The sequence below is a fragment of the Lissotriton vulgaris genome, unplaced genomic scaffold (assembly GCF_964263255.1).
Source record: "Lissotriton vulgaris unplaced genomic scaffold, aLisVul1.2 SCAFFOLD_892, whole genome shotgun sequence".
NCBI lineage: Eukaryota > Metazoa > Chordata > Amphibia > Caudata > Salamandridae > Lissotriton > Lissotriton vulgaris.
The window spans coordinates 452,087-465,628 of record NW_028254288.1 but is presented as its reverse complement, the minus strand read 5'-3'; the positions used below and the strand labels follow the sequence as shown (position 1 = coordinate 465,628).

General features: G+C 58.0%; 1 protein-coding gene across 1 annotated transcript in view; it reads left to right on the top strand.

Moving 5' to 3' along the window:
- Positions 1-13,542, top strand: part of LOC147659591 (mitochondrial 2-oxodicarboxylate carrier-like) — a gene marked incomplete at its 3' end in the record, with an annotated part of 710,830 nt that overhangs the window by 283,592 nt on the left and 413,696 nt on the right. The window contains exon 3 of the mRNA XM_086951622.1: positions 10,469-10,517. Coding sequence (XP_086807748.1) covers positions 10,469-10,517 — 49 coding nt within the window. The remainder of the gene's footprint in view (positions 1-10,468; positions 10,518-13,542) is intronic.

Sequence of the window (13,542 nt, the reverse complement as noted above, 5' to 3'; positions counted from 1 at the left end):
GACAACGCTCCGGCCGCCCCCGCTACCAGCACCCCACCCCCGGCCAACCGGGGCAACACCCCGGCGCGGCCGGGATACAGAGCCAATGTCACGTGTCACCGATGCCAGCGAGTCGGCCACTACGCAAACGACCCAAATTGTCCACAGAGCCAGACTCCGAGACCCCGCCAGATGGCTGCCGCCGCCCTGGGGGAAGAACAAATCTCTGAAGAACATGAGGAATGTGAGCAAGAACACCAAGAATGGGAACCAGCCGCCATGGTTCTAGCATGCCTAGGGGGAAGAGACATGGTCCCGCGGGTCCCCCTACCCGCCAACACCCGGAAGTACAGTCAATGGGTGAACATTAATGGACGCCGGGCTGAAGCCCTACGTGACACCGGGGCCAGTGTAACAGCCGTCCGCTGTCACCTGGTGACCCCGGAACAGATCCTGCCGAACATTCTCTGCCCTGTCCGTTCAGCCGACAATTCGGAGAGTCTATGTCGGATGGCCTGCGTCCCCTTCGAGTGGGGAGGAGTCTCAGGCATGTTGAAAGTGACGGTCCGAGATGACGCCCCCGTAGACTGTCTCCTGGGGAATGACCTTGAGAGTTCCCCGTGGGCCGCCGTAGAAAGGAGAGAGCACCTGGGGATGTTGGGCATCCCGGACTGGGCGTGCGTAACCACCCGGTCCATGGCCGCCCGTGCCATCCCCCGACCCGAAGAACCTGAATGGCCGGCACCTCCTCCCCCGGTCGCTCCAGTAGAAGACACCGACCGGGCCGTCCCCCCAGAACAAACTCCCGAGGGCCTCGTTCAGCCTCAGGACCTTCCCGGCCTGGATCAGTGGCGTCAAGTAGGGGGGCCCACCCAGGAACAGTTTCGCCAAGAACAGAAGACCTGTCCCTCCCTCGAGGGACTCCGCCAACAAGCCCTCGCTCAGAGCGCAGGGGATACTTCCGGAACCCATTGGGTCTATTGGGACAATGACCTGTTGTACAGCGAACAGAGAATCGCGGAGTTAGGGGCCAGTCGAGTGCTAGTGGTGCCCCTCCGCTTTAGAGACTTCTTGCTAAACCTGGCCCATGATGTCCCCCTGGCTGGCCACCTGGGTCAGGATAAAACCTACAGTCGCCTGGTCACCCACTTTTTCTGGCCCAAGATGAGGAACGATGTACTCCAGCACTGCCGATCTTGCCCCACGTGCCAAGCCAGTGGGAAGAGCGGCCGCAAGCTGAAAGTCCCCCTGCAACCTTTTCCAGTGGTCACCACCCCGTTCGAGAGGGTGGGGATAGACATTGTGGGGCCCCTAGACCCCCGTACAGCACAAGGACATCGGTTCATCCTGGTACTGGTGGACCACGCCACCCGCTACCCTGAGGCTGTCCCCCTGCGAACTGTGACAGCCCCGGTAGTCGGTCGGGCCCTGATGGGGATCTTCTCCCGTGTGGGCTTCCCCCGGGAAGTCGTCAGCGACCGAGGCACAAACTTTATTTCAAAATACATGAAGTCCCTCTGGCAACAGTGTGGGGTCACCTACCGATTCACGACCCCCTATCACCCTCAAGGAAACGGACTCGTTGAGCGGTTCAACCGCATGCTCAAAGGGATGATTGGGGGGTTGGAAGAGCCCCTCCGTCGCCAGTGGGATGTGCTACTGCCGTGCCTCCTCTTTGCCTACCGAGAAGTTCCCCAGAAGTCCCTCGGCTTCAGCCCGTTTGAACTCTTGTATGGACACCCGGTACGCAGGCCGCTCAGCCTAGTCAAAGAAGGCTGGGAAATGCCCCCACTAAAGAACCCTCCAGATGTTTTCAAGTACCTCCTAACCCTCCGCAACCAGACCCGACGATTCAGAGAGATGGCAAAGGCGAACTTGGAGGCCAGTCAGGAAGACATGAAAAGGTGGTACGATCAAAATGCCTCCTCCATCGAATTTGAACCCGGACAACAGGTGTGGGTAATGTCCCCCACCGAGCCATGCGCCCTGCAAGACAAGTGGACGGGGCCCTTCAAAGTAATTGAGCGCAAGAGCCCTGTCACCTATCTCATTGATATGGAATCTTCACGGAACCCTCTCCGGGTCCTCCACGCTAACAGGCTGAAACCCCATTTTGTGCGTTCAGAACTCAGCCTCCTGATGGCAACAGACAATGGAACCGAGGAGGACTCCGAACCCCTCCCTGACCTCCTACGGACTCGGGAGAAGGACGGCTCCGTGGACGGGGTCCGACTCTCGGAGGCCCTCACCCTGGAACAGCGCCAAGGATGCCGAGACCTCCTGCTACAGTTCGCCACCCTGTTCTCCCTCACCCCAGGGGTCACCCCCTGGTGCGTACACGATGTGGACACTGGGGACAGTCCCCCTATCCGCCACCGGGCCTACCGCGTACCAGATCGGGTACGGGCCTGCATCCAAGAGGAGGTGGCCAGGATGCTCACGCTAGGGGTCATCGAGCCCTCCGACAGCCCCTGGGCCAGCCCAGTAGTACTGGCCCCCAAAGCGGCCGCCCCCGGCGCCACGCCGGAACTCCGGTTCTGCGTCGACTACCGGGGCTTGAATGCGGTCACCAGAACCGACGCACATCCCATCCCCCGGGCAGATGAACTAATCGACCGCATGGGAGCTGCCCGCTACCTCAGTATCTTCGACCTGACAGCGGGCTACTGGCAGATCGGTCTCACACCCCGGGCCCAAGAACGATCTGCATTCTCCACCCCTGATGGCCACTATCACTTCAAGGTCATGCCATTCGGCATGAAGAATGCCCCAGCAACGTTTCAGCGGCTAGTTAACCAGGTCCTGGCGGGGCTTGAAGAATTCAGCGCCGCCTACCTGGACGATGTCGCTGTGTACAGCCACCACTGGTCCGACCACCTCCACCACCTCCGAGAGGTGCTACAGGCCCTCCAACGAGCTGGCCTCACGATCAAGGCCAGCAAATGCCAAATTGGCCAGGGGTCCGTGACCTATCTCGAGCACCAGGTGGGAAGCGGTCTGGTGGCCCCTCTGCAACTCAAGATCGCTGCCATCCAGTCTTGGCAGCCCCCCATCACCCAGACCGAGGTCCGCGCCTTTTTGGGACTCACAGGCTACTACCGGCGGTTCGTGCGAGACTATGGCAGCATTGTGGGGCCCCTCACGGAACTCACATCCAAAAACCAACCAAAGAAGGTCAACTGGACCCCAGACTGTCAAGCGGCCTTCGAGAAGCTGAAGGCCGCCATGTGCTCCGCCCCTGTGCTCCAGGCCCCCGACTACAGTCGGAAGTTTATCGTCCAGACGGATGCCTCTGACCATGGCATTGGGGCAGTCCTTTCCCAGTTGAACCCCGAAGGACTTGACCAGCCAGTGGCTTTCATCAGCAGGCGACTCCTGGCCCGAGAACAACGCTGGAGCACCATTGAGAGGGAGGCCTTCGCCGTGGTGTGGGCCCTCAAAAAGCTCCGGCCCTATCTCTTCGGCACCCACTTTCGGGTACAGACCGATCACCGGCCCCTGCAGTGGCTAATGCAGATGCGGGGGGAAAACCCGAAGCTACTACGTTGGTCCATCTCCCTGCAGGGGATGGACTTCACTGTGGAACATCGGCCTGGGCAAGACCACGCCAACGCAGATGGCCTGTCACGCTTTTTCCGCCTTGACGAGGAGAGTCCCCAAGAGGATGGGTGACTCTCCCCGCCTTCAGCTGGGGGGGACGCATGTTGGACAGGCCACATGAAGGGCTTGCTCCCTCCCCGCACGACCAGGCCCGAGCCCGGCTCCTCAGGTGTTACACGCAACCACTACCCGTTTCTCGTCTCCTATGGGACCCCTGCCCCTGAACATCTCCACCTCATGGGCCCGATCCCCTACCGGCCCTCTCGCCCGGCCTGGGCGCCATCTTGGACACAGCACCACGAGGCCGCGTGGCCTCCGATCGACCCTAACCCTGGGCCTGGCCAGGCCCCGACATCCCGGCACCACCATCCACCCAGGAGGTGAGCGGACTACTTGGCAGGTCAATGGGAGAGAGAGGTGTCGATGGCTCTCCCCCGCCAAGTGCCGATCGCCCCCAGCTCCCCCAGGCGCTGGCTCCACCCCCCTGCTGGGTGTCTGGACTCCCTCATCCCGGACCTCCCGACCTCCACGTGCGAGGGTCCGGACATCAAAGGGCGCCAGACCTATAACTGGGGCAGCTCCAGAGCAGGAAGGCAGTTGTATCCTGGAGTCGAGAGACGCAGTGAAGAACTCATCCTTGACGGACTACTGGCGCTGCCGTAGCCCTGCCTTGCGAACTATCGTCCTGCCTGCTGGCGCTGCCGCAACCTTCTGAAACCTTCATCGTCGTCGGGACCTGCTGGCGTGGCCGCGGACCGTTTGTAACCTCCACCTTCATCGGGACCTGCTGGCTCCGCCGCGGCCCGATCATCGAGAACGCCGAGCTCGAGGATTGTGAGCTATTTCATCTACCACCATATCCACCAGATTGGTAACGAGACTGTCCCGCTACCCCCTTACCCAACCAGGAGACTAAACTAGAGGGGACCCCGGAGTCCAGACCTCCTTGTACCATTTCACCGTACCTAAAGAATTGCTTATAAAGTAACGTTGAACCTTATCCTTGTGTGGTGTACGTCTGTGGGGGGGAAGTTACTTGTCTGTACGATCGCTGGAGACGGCTCTCCCCGGAGACCTCTCCCTCTCTCCTCGGCCGACCCTCCCGGTCCGTCTAACAGTCCCCTATGCTCCCAGGCCCCTATGCTCCCAGGCCCCTATGCTCCCAGGCCCCTATGCTCCCAGGCCCCTATGCTCCCAGGCTTTATGCTCCCAGGCTCCTATGCTCCCAGGTTCCTATGCTCCCAGGTTCAAATGCTCCCAGGCCCCTATGCTCCCAGGCCCCTATGCTCCCAGGCCCCTATGCTCCCAGGCCCATATGCTCCCAGGCTCCTATGCTCCCAGGCTCCTATGCTCCCAGGCTCTTATGCTCCCAGGCTCTTATGCTCCCAGGCTCTTATGCTCCCAGGTTCCTATGCTCCCAGGCTCCTTTGCTCCCAGGCTCCTATGCTCCCAGGCTCCTATGCTCCCAGGCTCCGTTGCTCCCAGGCTCCTATGCTCCCAGGCCCCTATGCTCCCAGGCTCCTATGCTCCCATGCTCCCAGGCTCTTATGCTCCCAGGCTACTATGCTCCCAGGTTCCTATGCTCCCAGGTTCATATGCTCCCAGGCCCCTATGCTCCCAGGCCCCTATGCTCCCAGGCTCTTATGCTCCCAGGCTCCTATGCTCCCAGGTTCCTATGCTCCCAGGTTCCTATGCTCCCAGGCCCCTATGCTCCCAGGCCCCTATGCTCCCAGGTTCCTATGCTCCCAGGCTCTTATGCTCCCAGGCTCTTATGCTCCCAGGTTCCTATGCTCCCAGGCTCCCATGCTCCCAGGCTCCTATGCTCCCAGGCTCCTATGCTCCCAGGCTCCTATGCTCCCAGGCTCCTAGGCTCCCATGCTCCCAGGCTCCTATGCTCCCAGGTTCCAATGCTCCCAGGCTCTTATGCTCCCAGGCTCTTATGCTCCCAGTTTCCTATGCTCCCAGGCTCTTCTGCTCCCAGGCTCCTATGCTCCCAGGCTCCTATGCTCCCAGGCCCCTATGCTCCCAGGCCCCTATGCTCTCAGGCCCCTATGCTCTCAGGCCCCTATGCTCCCAGGCTCTTATGCTCCCAGGCTCCTATGCTCCCAGGTTCCTATGCTTCCAGGTTCCTATGCTCCCAGGCCCCTATGCTCCCAGGCCCCTATGCTCCCAGGCCCCTATGCTCCCAGGCTCTTATGCTCCCAGGCTCCTATGCTCCCAGGCTCCTTTGCTCCCAGGCTCCCATGCTCCCAGGCTCCTATGCTCCCAGGCTCCTATGCTCCCAGGCCCCTATGCTCCCAGGCTCCCATGCTCCCATGCTCTCAGGCTCCTATGCTCCCAGGCTCCTATGCTCCCAGGCTCCTATGCTCCCAGGCTCCTATGCTCCCAGGCCCCTATGCTCCCAGGCCCCTATGCTCCCAGGCTCCCATGCTCCCAGGCTCTTATACTCTCAGGCTCCTATGCTCCCAGGCTCCTATGCTCCCAGGTTCCCATGCTCCCAGGTTCCTATGCTCCCAGGATCCTATAATCCCAGGCCCCTATGCTCCCCGGCCCCTATGCTCCCAGGCCCCTATGCTCCTAGAGGCCTATTATTTCAGTCCCCTATACACCAATACCCCTATACTCCCAATATTCCCATGCTCCCAGGCCCTATGCTACTATACTCCCAGGCTCCTATGCTCCCATGCTCCCAGGTTCCTATGCTCCCATGTTCCTATGCTCCCAGGTTCCTATGCTCCCAGGCTCCCATGCTCCCAGGCTCCTATGCTCCCATGCTCCCAGGCTCCTATGCTCCCAGGCTCCCATGCTCCCAGGCTCCTATGCTCCCAGGCTCCTATGCTCCCAGGCTCCTATGCTCCCAGGCTCCTATGCTCCCATGCTCCCATGCTCCCAGGCTCCCATGCTCCCATGCTCCCAGGCTCCTATGCTCCCAGGTTCCTATGCTCCCAGGTTCCTATGCTCCCAGGCTCCTATGCTCCCATGCTCCTATGCTCCCAGGTTCCTATGCTCCCAGGCCCCTATGCACCCAGGTTCCTATGCTCCTATGCTCCCAGGTTCCTATGCTCCCAGGCTCCCATGCTCCCAGTTTCCTATGCTCCCATGCTCCCATGCTCCCAGGCTCCTATGCTCCCAGGTTCCTATGCTCCCAGGCCCCTATGCTCCCAGGCCCCTATGCTCCCAGGCCCCTATGCTCCCAGGTTCCTATGTTCCCAGGCCCCTATGCTCCCAGGCTCCTATGCTGCCAGGCTCCTATGCTCCCAGGCTCCTATGTTCCCAGGCCCCTATGCTCCCAGGCTCCTATGCTCCCATGCTCCCAGGCTCCCATGCTCCCAGGCTCCTATGCTCCCATGATCCCAGGCTCCCATGCTCCCAGGCTCCTATGCTCCCAGGTTCCTATGCTCCATGGCCCCTATGCTCCCAGGCCCCTATGCTCCCAGGCCCCTATGCTCCCAGGCTCCTATGCTCCCAGGCTCCTATGCTCCCAGGCTCCTATGTTCCCAGGCCCCTATGCTCCCAGGCTCCTATGTTCCCAGGCCCCTATGCTCCCAGGCTCCTATGTTCCCAGGCCCCTATGCTCCCAGGCTCCTATGCTCCCAGGTTCCTATACTCCCAGGCTCTTTTACTCCCAGGCCCCTATGCTCCCAGGCCCCTATGCTCCCAGGCCCCTATGCTCCCAGGCCCCTATGCTCCCAGGCTCCTATGCTCCCAGGCTCCTATGCTCCCAGGCCCCTATGCTCCCAGGCCCCTATGCTCCCAGGCTCCTATGCTCCCAGGTTCCTATACTCCCAGGCTCTTTTACTCCCAGGCTCCTATGCTCCCAGGCCCCTATGCTCCCAGGCCCCTATGCTCCCAGGCGCCTATGCTCCCAGGCTCCCATGCTCCCAGGCTTCTATACTCTCAGGCTCCTATGCTCCCAGGCTCCCATGCTCCCAGGCTCCTATGCTCCCAGGTTCCTATGCTCCCAGGCCCCTATGCTCCCCGGCCCCTATGCTCCGAGGCTCCTATGCTCCCAGGCCCCTATGCTCCCAGGCCCCTATGCTCCCAGGCCCCTATGCTCCCAGGCTCCTATGATCCTATGCTTCAGGCTCCTATGATCCGAGGCTCCTATGCTCCCAGGTTCCTATGCTCCCAGGTTCCTATGCTCCCAGGCTCTTATGCTCCCAGGCCCCTATGCTCCCAGGCTCCTATGCTCCCAGGCTCCTATGCTCCCAGGCTCCTATGCTCCCAGGCTCCTATGCTCCCAGGCTCCTATGCGCCCAGGCTCCTATGCTCCCAGGTTCCTATGCTCCCAGGCCCCTATACTCCCAGGCCCCTATGCTCCCAGGCCCCTATGCTCCCAGGCTCCTATGCTCCCAGTCTCCTTTGCTCCGAGGCTCCTATGCTCCCAGGCTCCTATGCTCCCAGGCTCCTATGCTCCTATGCTCCCAGGCTCCTATGCTCCCAGGCCCCTATGCTCCCAGGCCCCTATGCTCCCAGGCTCCTATGCTCAGAGGCTCCTATGCTCCCAGGTTCCTATGCTCCCAGGCCCCTTTGCTCCCAGGCTCCTATGCTCCCAGGTTCCTATGCTCCCAGGTTCCTTTGCTCCCAGGTTCCTATGCTCCCAGGCTCCTATGCTCTCAGGCTCCTATGCTCCCAGGCTCCTATGCTCCCAGGCTCCTATGCTCCCAGGCCCCTATGCTCCCAGGCTCCTCTGCTCCCAGGCCCCTATGCTCCCAGGCTCCTATGCTACCAGGCTCCTATGCTCCCAGGCCCCTATGCTGGTGATAGTGGGGTACTCTCTCTCTAGAAACCCCATTCTGTGAGGCGCCTGTGCTCCTTGGGCCCCATTCTGTGAGGCGCCTGTGCTCCTCGGGCCCCATTCTGTGAGGCGCCTGTGCTCCTCGGGCCCCATTCTCTGAGGCCCCTGTGCTCCTCGGGCCCCATTTTCCGGGGGCCCTATTCTCCTCTGGCCCCTTTGTACCTGAAGGTCCTGTGCTCTTGGCCCCACGAGTGCTTGGGGTGGAGTGAGTGCCACGGATGTAGGCGCTAGGCTGCCACTGGCTGCCGCGTGTAGTGAGGGGCCCCACATTCATAACTTTCTTGTTACTGTTTGTTTTCTTCTCACCTCTTCCTTTTGCTGTTGTGTTCATTTGTGTTTGTATAAAGTGAGCCCCTATATGCAGAAGTCCAGTCTGCTGGCGCCGCGAGCCTCCCTGCCCTGCAGGTCTCGCAGTGCTAGCTCTGGGCTTCGAGGCGCTGCGAGCCTCCCTGCCCTGCAGGCCTCGCGGCGCTAGCTCTGGGCTCCGAGGCGCCGCGAGCCTCCCTGCCCTGCAGGTCTCGCAGTGCTAGCTCTGGGCTCCGAGGCGCTGCGAGCCTCCCTGCCCTGCAGGCCTCGCAGCGCTAGCTCTGGGCTCTGAGGCGCTGCGAACCTCCTTTGCCGTGCAGGCCTCTCGGCGCTAGCTCTGGGCTCCGAGGCGCCGCGAGCCTCCCTGCCCTGCAGGCCTCGCAGCGCTAGCTCTGGGCTTCGAGGCGCTGCGAGCCTCCTTGCCCTGCAGGCCTCGCGGCTCTAGCTCTGGGCTTCGAGGCGCTGCGAGCCTCCTTGCCCTGCAGGCCTCGCAGCGCTAGTTCTGGGCTCTGAGGCGCTGCGAGCCTCCTTGCCCTGCAGGCCTCGCGGCTCCATCTCTGGGCTCCGAGGCGCTGCGAGCCTCCTTGCCTTGCAGGCCTCTCGGCGCTAGCTCTGGGCTCCAAGGCGCGCGAGCCTCTTTGCCGTGCAGGCCTCGCGGCGCTAGCTCTGGGTTACGAGTCGCTGCAAGCCTCCTTGCCCTGCAGGCCTCGCTGCGCTAGCTCTGGGCTCCGAGGCGCTGCGAGCCTCCTTGCCCTACAGGCCTCGCGGCGCTAGCTCTGGGTTACGAGTCGCTGCAAGCCTCCTTGCCCTGCAGGCCTCGCTGCGCTAGCTCTGGGCTCCGAGGCGCTGCGAGCCTCCTTGCCCTGCAGGCCTCGCGGCTGTAGCTCTGGGCTCCGAGGCGCTGCGAGCCTCCTTGCCCTGCAGGCCTCGCGGCGCTAGCTCTTGGCTCCGAGGCGCTGCGAGCCTCCTTGCCCTGCAGGCCTCGCGGCTCTAGCTCTGGGCTCTGAGGCGCTGCGAGCCTCCTTGCCCTGCAGGCCTAACGGCTCTAGCTCTGGGCTCCGAGGCGCGCCAGCCTCTCTGCAGGGCCAACTCTAGGCATGTGCAAGCTGTGCACCTGCACAGGGCCACCAAACCCCAGGGGCCACCATGCCAATATATATCCTTAATATATTAATCCTCTGAGGATGGATACATATTTGCGTGGTGGCCCCTGGCAGGGATTTGGCGGCCTCCGGCTCTGTTCCACTTCTAAACTCCCTGACCCCCTCCCCTAAAACTGGCCTGCGTGCTCCGCCCCGCCCGGACCCCCTCATCCTGGCCCCCTACCTACGCTCCCTGCCCAGGGCCACCATGAGCCTAGAGCCGGCCCTGCTCCCTGCCCTGCAGGCCTCGTGGCTCTAGCTCTGGGCTCCGAGGCGCTACGAGCCTCCTTGCCCTGCAGGCCTCGCGGCGCTAGCTCTGGGCTCCGAGGCGCTGCGAGCCTCCCTGCCCTGCAGGCCTCGCGGCGCTAGCTCTGGGCTCCGAGGCGCTGCGAGCCTCCCTGCCCTGCAGGCCTCGCGGCGCTAGCTCTGGGCTCCGAGGCGCTGCGAGCCTCCCTGCCCTGCAGGCCTCACGGCTCTAGCTCTGGGCTCCGAGGCGCTGCCAGCCTCCTTGCCCTGCAGGCCTCGCGGCTCTAGCTCTGGGCTCCAAGGCGCGCCAGCCTCCTTGCCCTGCAGGCCTCGCGGCGCTAGCTCTGGATTACGAGTCGCTGCACGGACACTAAGTTTCTCTCTTCTGTCTCCACAGGTCTGGTGGAAATCTGCCTGATGCACCCCCTGGACGTGGTGAAGACCAGGTAAGGAGTGTCGACTCTGGCGGCCCCCCAGGCCCAAGGCGAGGGGAAGCGCTCTTAGATGCTAAATGAATAATATTTAGAAAGGTTCTTGAGTTATCAGCTATTGTCCTCCCCTTGACAAACCCCCTCTGCTCAGGACTAATCAATCTAAGTAATCAATGAGATGCACAAAGGGAAGGATCCTTATCCTCTTTAGGGATTAGACATATCAAAGCTTTCAAAAAAGAACCTCGAGCTTCATTGCAAGAAACAACATGTTGAAATAAGGTGAGAAGATGAGGCAAAAGAATATGGGAGAAACAAGAATAAACTTCAGCAGTGAGGCCATCAGGGCCAGGATCCTTATCTTTAGGTAACTTAGATAAAGCGGATTTGATCTCGGAGAGGGGTATCTCATTTGAGTCTAAGGTGGAATCAGAGGGAGAGGATTCAGGGGTGTATCAAGTTTTATAAAATTCTGTGAAACATTGTAATAATTCCTCATCTTTGAAACGATCTACACCACACTCATCAGTAATCTTCACAATTCTAGAACTTTGAGATTTGACCTTCATATAGTTCACTAGCAATTTGCCGGCTCTGTTAGGGCCTCCATAAAATTTTGAGTTAATTTTCAATAATGTTCCAGAAGCGTCCTCTGCAGATTTCCTATTAAAAGCCTCGTTTGCCTGAGCCACATTTTTTAGGGTATCAGCATTATTAGATGAAAAGTATGCATGTTCCAGTTTCTTAATGGAAGATAAGATAGATGCGGATTCTTTACGGTATTGTTTCTTTTTGTTAGTGACGTAATCTATAATAAATCCCCTAGCAGTCGCATTAAAAGCATCCCATGTGGTATCAAAGGGCATATCAGGACTAATGTTGAGAAGAAAAAATTCTGAAATGAAATCCTTAAAGCGTCCAAAAAAACAAGGGATCCTTGCGAAGGTAGTTATTAAATCGCCAACGGCGGGATTTAGAAGACTGGGAAGAAAGATCTAAATTAATAAGGACAGGAGCGTGATTGGAAATCAAATTGGAACCAATTTCAGCATGCGATAAGTTGGGGAGAAGAAGTGGGCTCCGAAAAATATAGTCAATTTGAGATGTAGAAGTATGAGTCGGGGAAAAGAATGTAAATTCCGAAGAGTCCGGATTGAAAACTCTCCATGCGTCTACCAACCCTGTAGAGTGTACCGGAAGAGGCTTTCCTGACAATAAATGGATCAAGAATCTGATTACAGTCACCCCCCACAACGAGATTAGAGTCAGAGCATGCAGGAAGTGTGTGCGACATGGATTGCCAGAATTGGGGGTCGATGCCTGTGGGACTGTAAATATTAGGGAGAGAAATACGTGAACCATTGATGAGGGTCTGGGGAAGGAGCCAACGCCCTTCGGTGTCCTTCTCCTCACTCTCCGCAGTAAGGGAAAGGGACTTATGAAATAGTATCACCACTCCGCTCTTTCTATCCCTAGATGGGGAACTGTAGACAGCACCGACCCATTGCTTTTTAAGGGGATTCAGATCATTATCATTAGGGTGCGTTTCCTGTAACATAGCAATTTTACATTGTAATTTTGAAAGATGCGTAAGAACTTGCTGTTTCTTAATTGGATTATGTAAACCTTTTACATTCCATTAAATAATTTGGACATCATCAGTCATAGCAATGGGGAAAGAAACATAAACAATAACATAGCACTGTGAGGGTTATCAGTGACATGAGCACTGTCAAATGCAAGAGTAAACTGTTGAAGAACTCTAATAACAGACAATGACCTACTGTCCAAAAAGAAGACGAAACGTGTCGAACATATGGGTGAACCATATAAACCCAGAGAGGACAAGTCCAAGCAGTGACAACATTATTATTCATGGCCCTCCAAAGTCCATATATAAACAACAAGAATCCACCAAATGGGGTGAAGTGTTCCCTACAATGGTGGGGAGCACAAAGTGTTTTTAAAATACCCCTCACACACCAAAAGGACCCTTGGTGCCATGCTTCATCATTGGAGTCTTTGCACCCCTCTACGGGATGCGGCGTGCTACGACCTATGGCTACGCGGGAGCACTGATGTTTTGACTATGCGTGGTGCATGTGGGGATTGGGTGTGAGTTTGTGGTGAGGTAATGTGAGTATGTGAATGTTTTTTTAAAATACCTGGCTCGTGGGGTAGGTCAGAATAAATTTAGTGAGCCCCCAGGCTGGTACTATTAAAATGGGTGCAGGATGAGGTAATAGTGTGATACTAAGCACAATACCTCTATGGGTGCGTCAACATGTTTCGGAGATCAACTCCTTCTTCAGGACGGGGTGCACCACACCCCACCTTACTCACGTTTTATTAAAAAATTAGTGTATAATACAGAAAAGTGAAAAGTAGTACTATAATGTTCCTACTGATTGAATAAAGTTACGCTAATATGCAAGTAACCTAGAAGGAAAAAAGAAGACCACGTTTTGTAGAAATCAACTCCTTATTATTTACACAGGATATGGTGACCTGAAAAGATAAATAGTGGGGGTCACTAGACATTAACAATGTCATTCTACTAGTGCAGGTGACCCTGTGGAAAAAAGGACAAAATACAGTACAAACACACACATAACATAAAGCACACTGTCTAGGGTGTTAGATTCCTTGTGCCTGAGGGAACATAACTTTATGAAGTGGAAGAATCTAGTATTTGAGGGTAAAGAGACATACTTTTTGTCTTGGGTACAGTGCCCCATGAGCCTTCAAGAACGTTGGAGGTCAGGCTGGCCCAATGGCTCCTACAAGATAATGCATATTACAGTGATTATATGCATATGGGAGTTCCGTTTCTGTGGTAATCTGGTCCGAATGGTCAGTCCCGCCCATGTGGTGTACCTCCTTGTGTCTCAGGTGCGCGCATGCGCGGTTGTGTGGTACGAGCCGCCCATGCGCTTGATGTAGACAATCAGTACTTTTATAGAGCTCGCTACTCACCTGTGCGGGTCTCAACGCGCTGACGGGAAGGGGGTGCTGCTACTGCTCGAATAGCCAGGTCTAG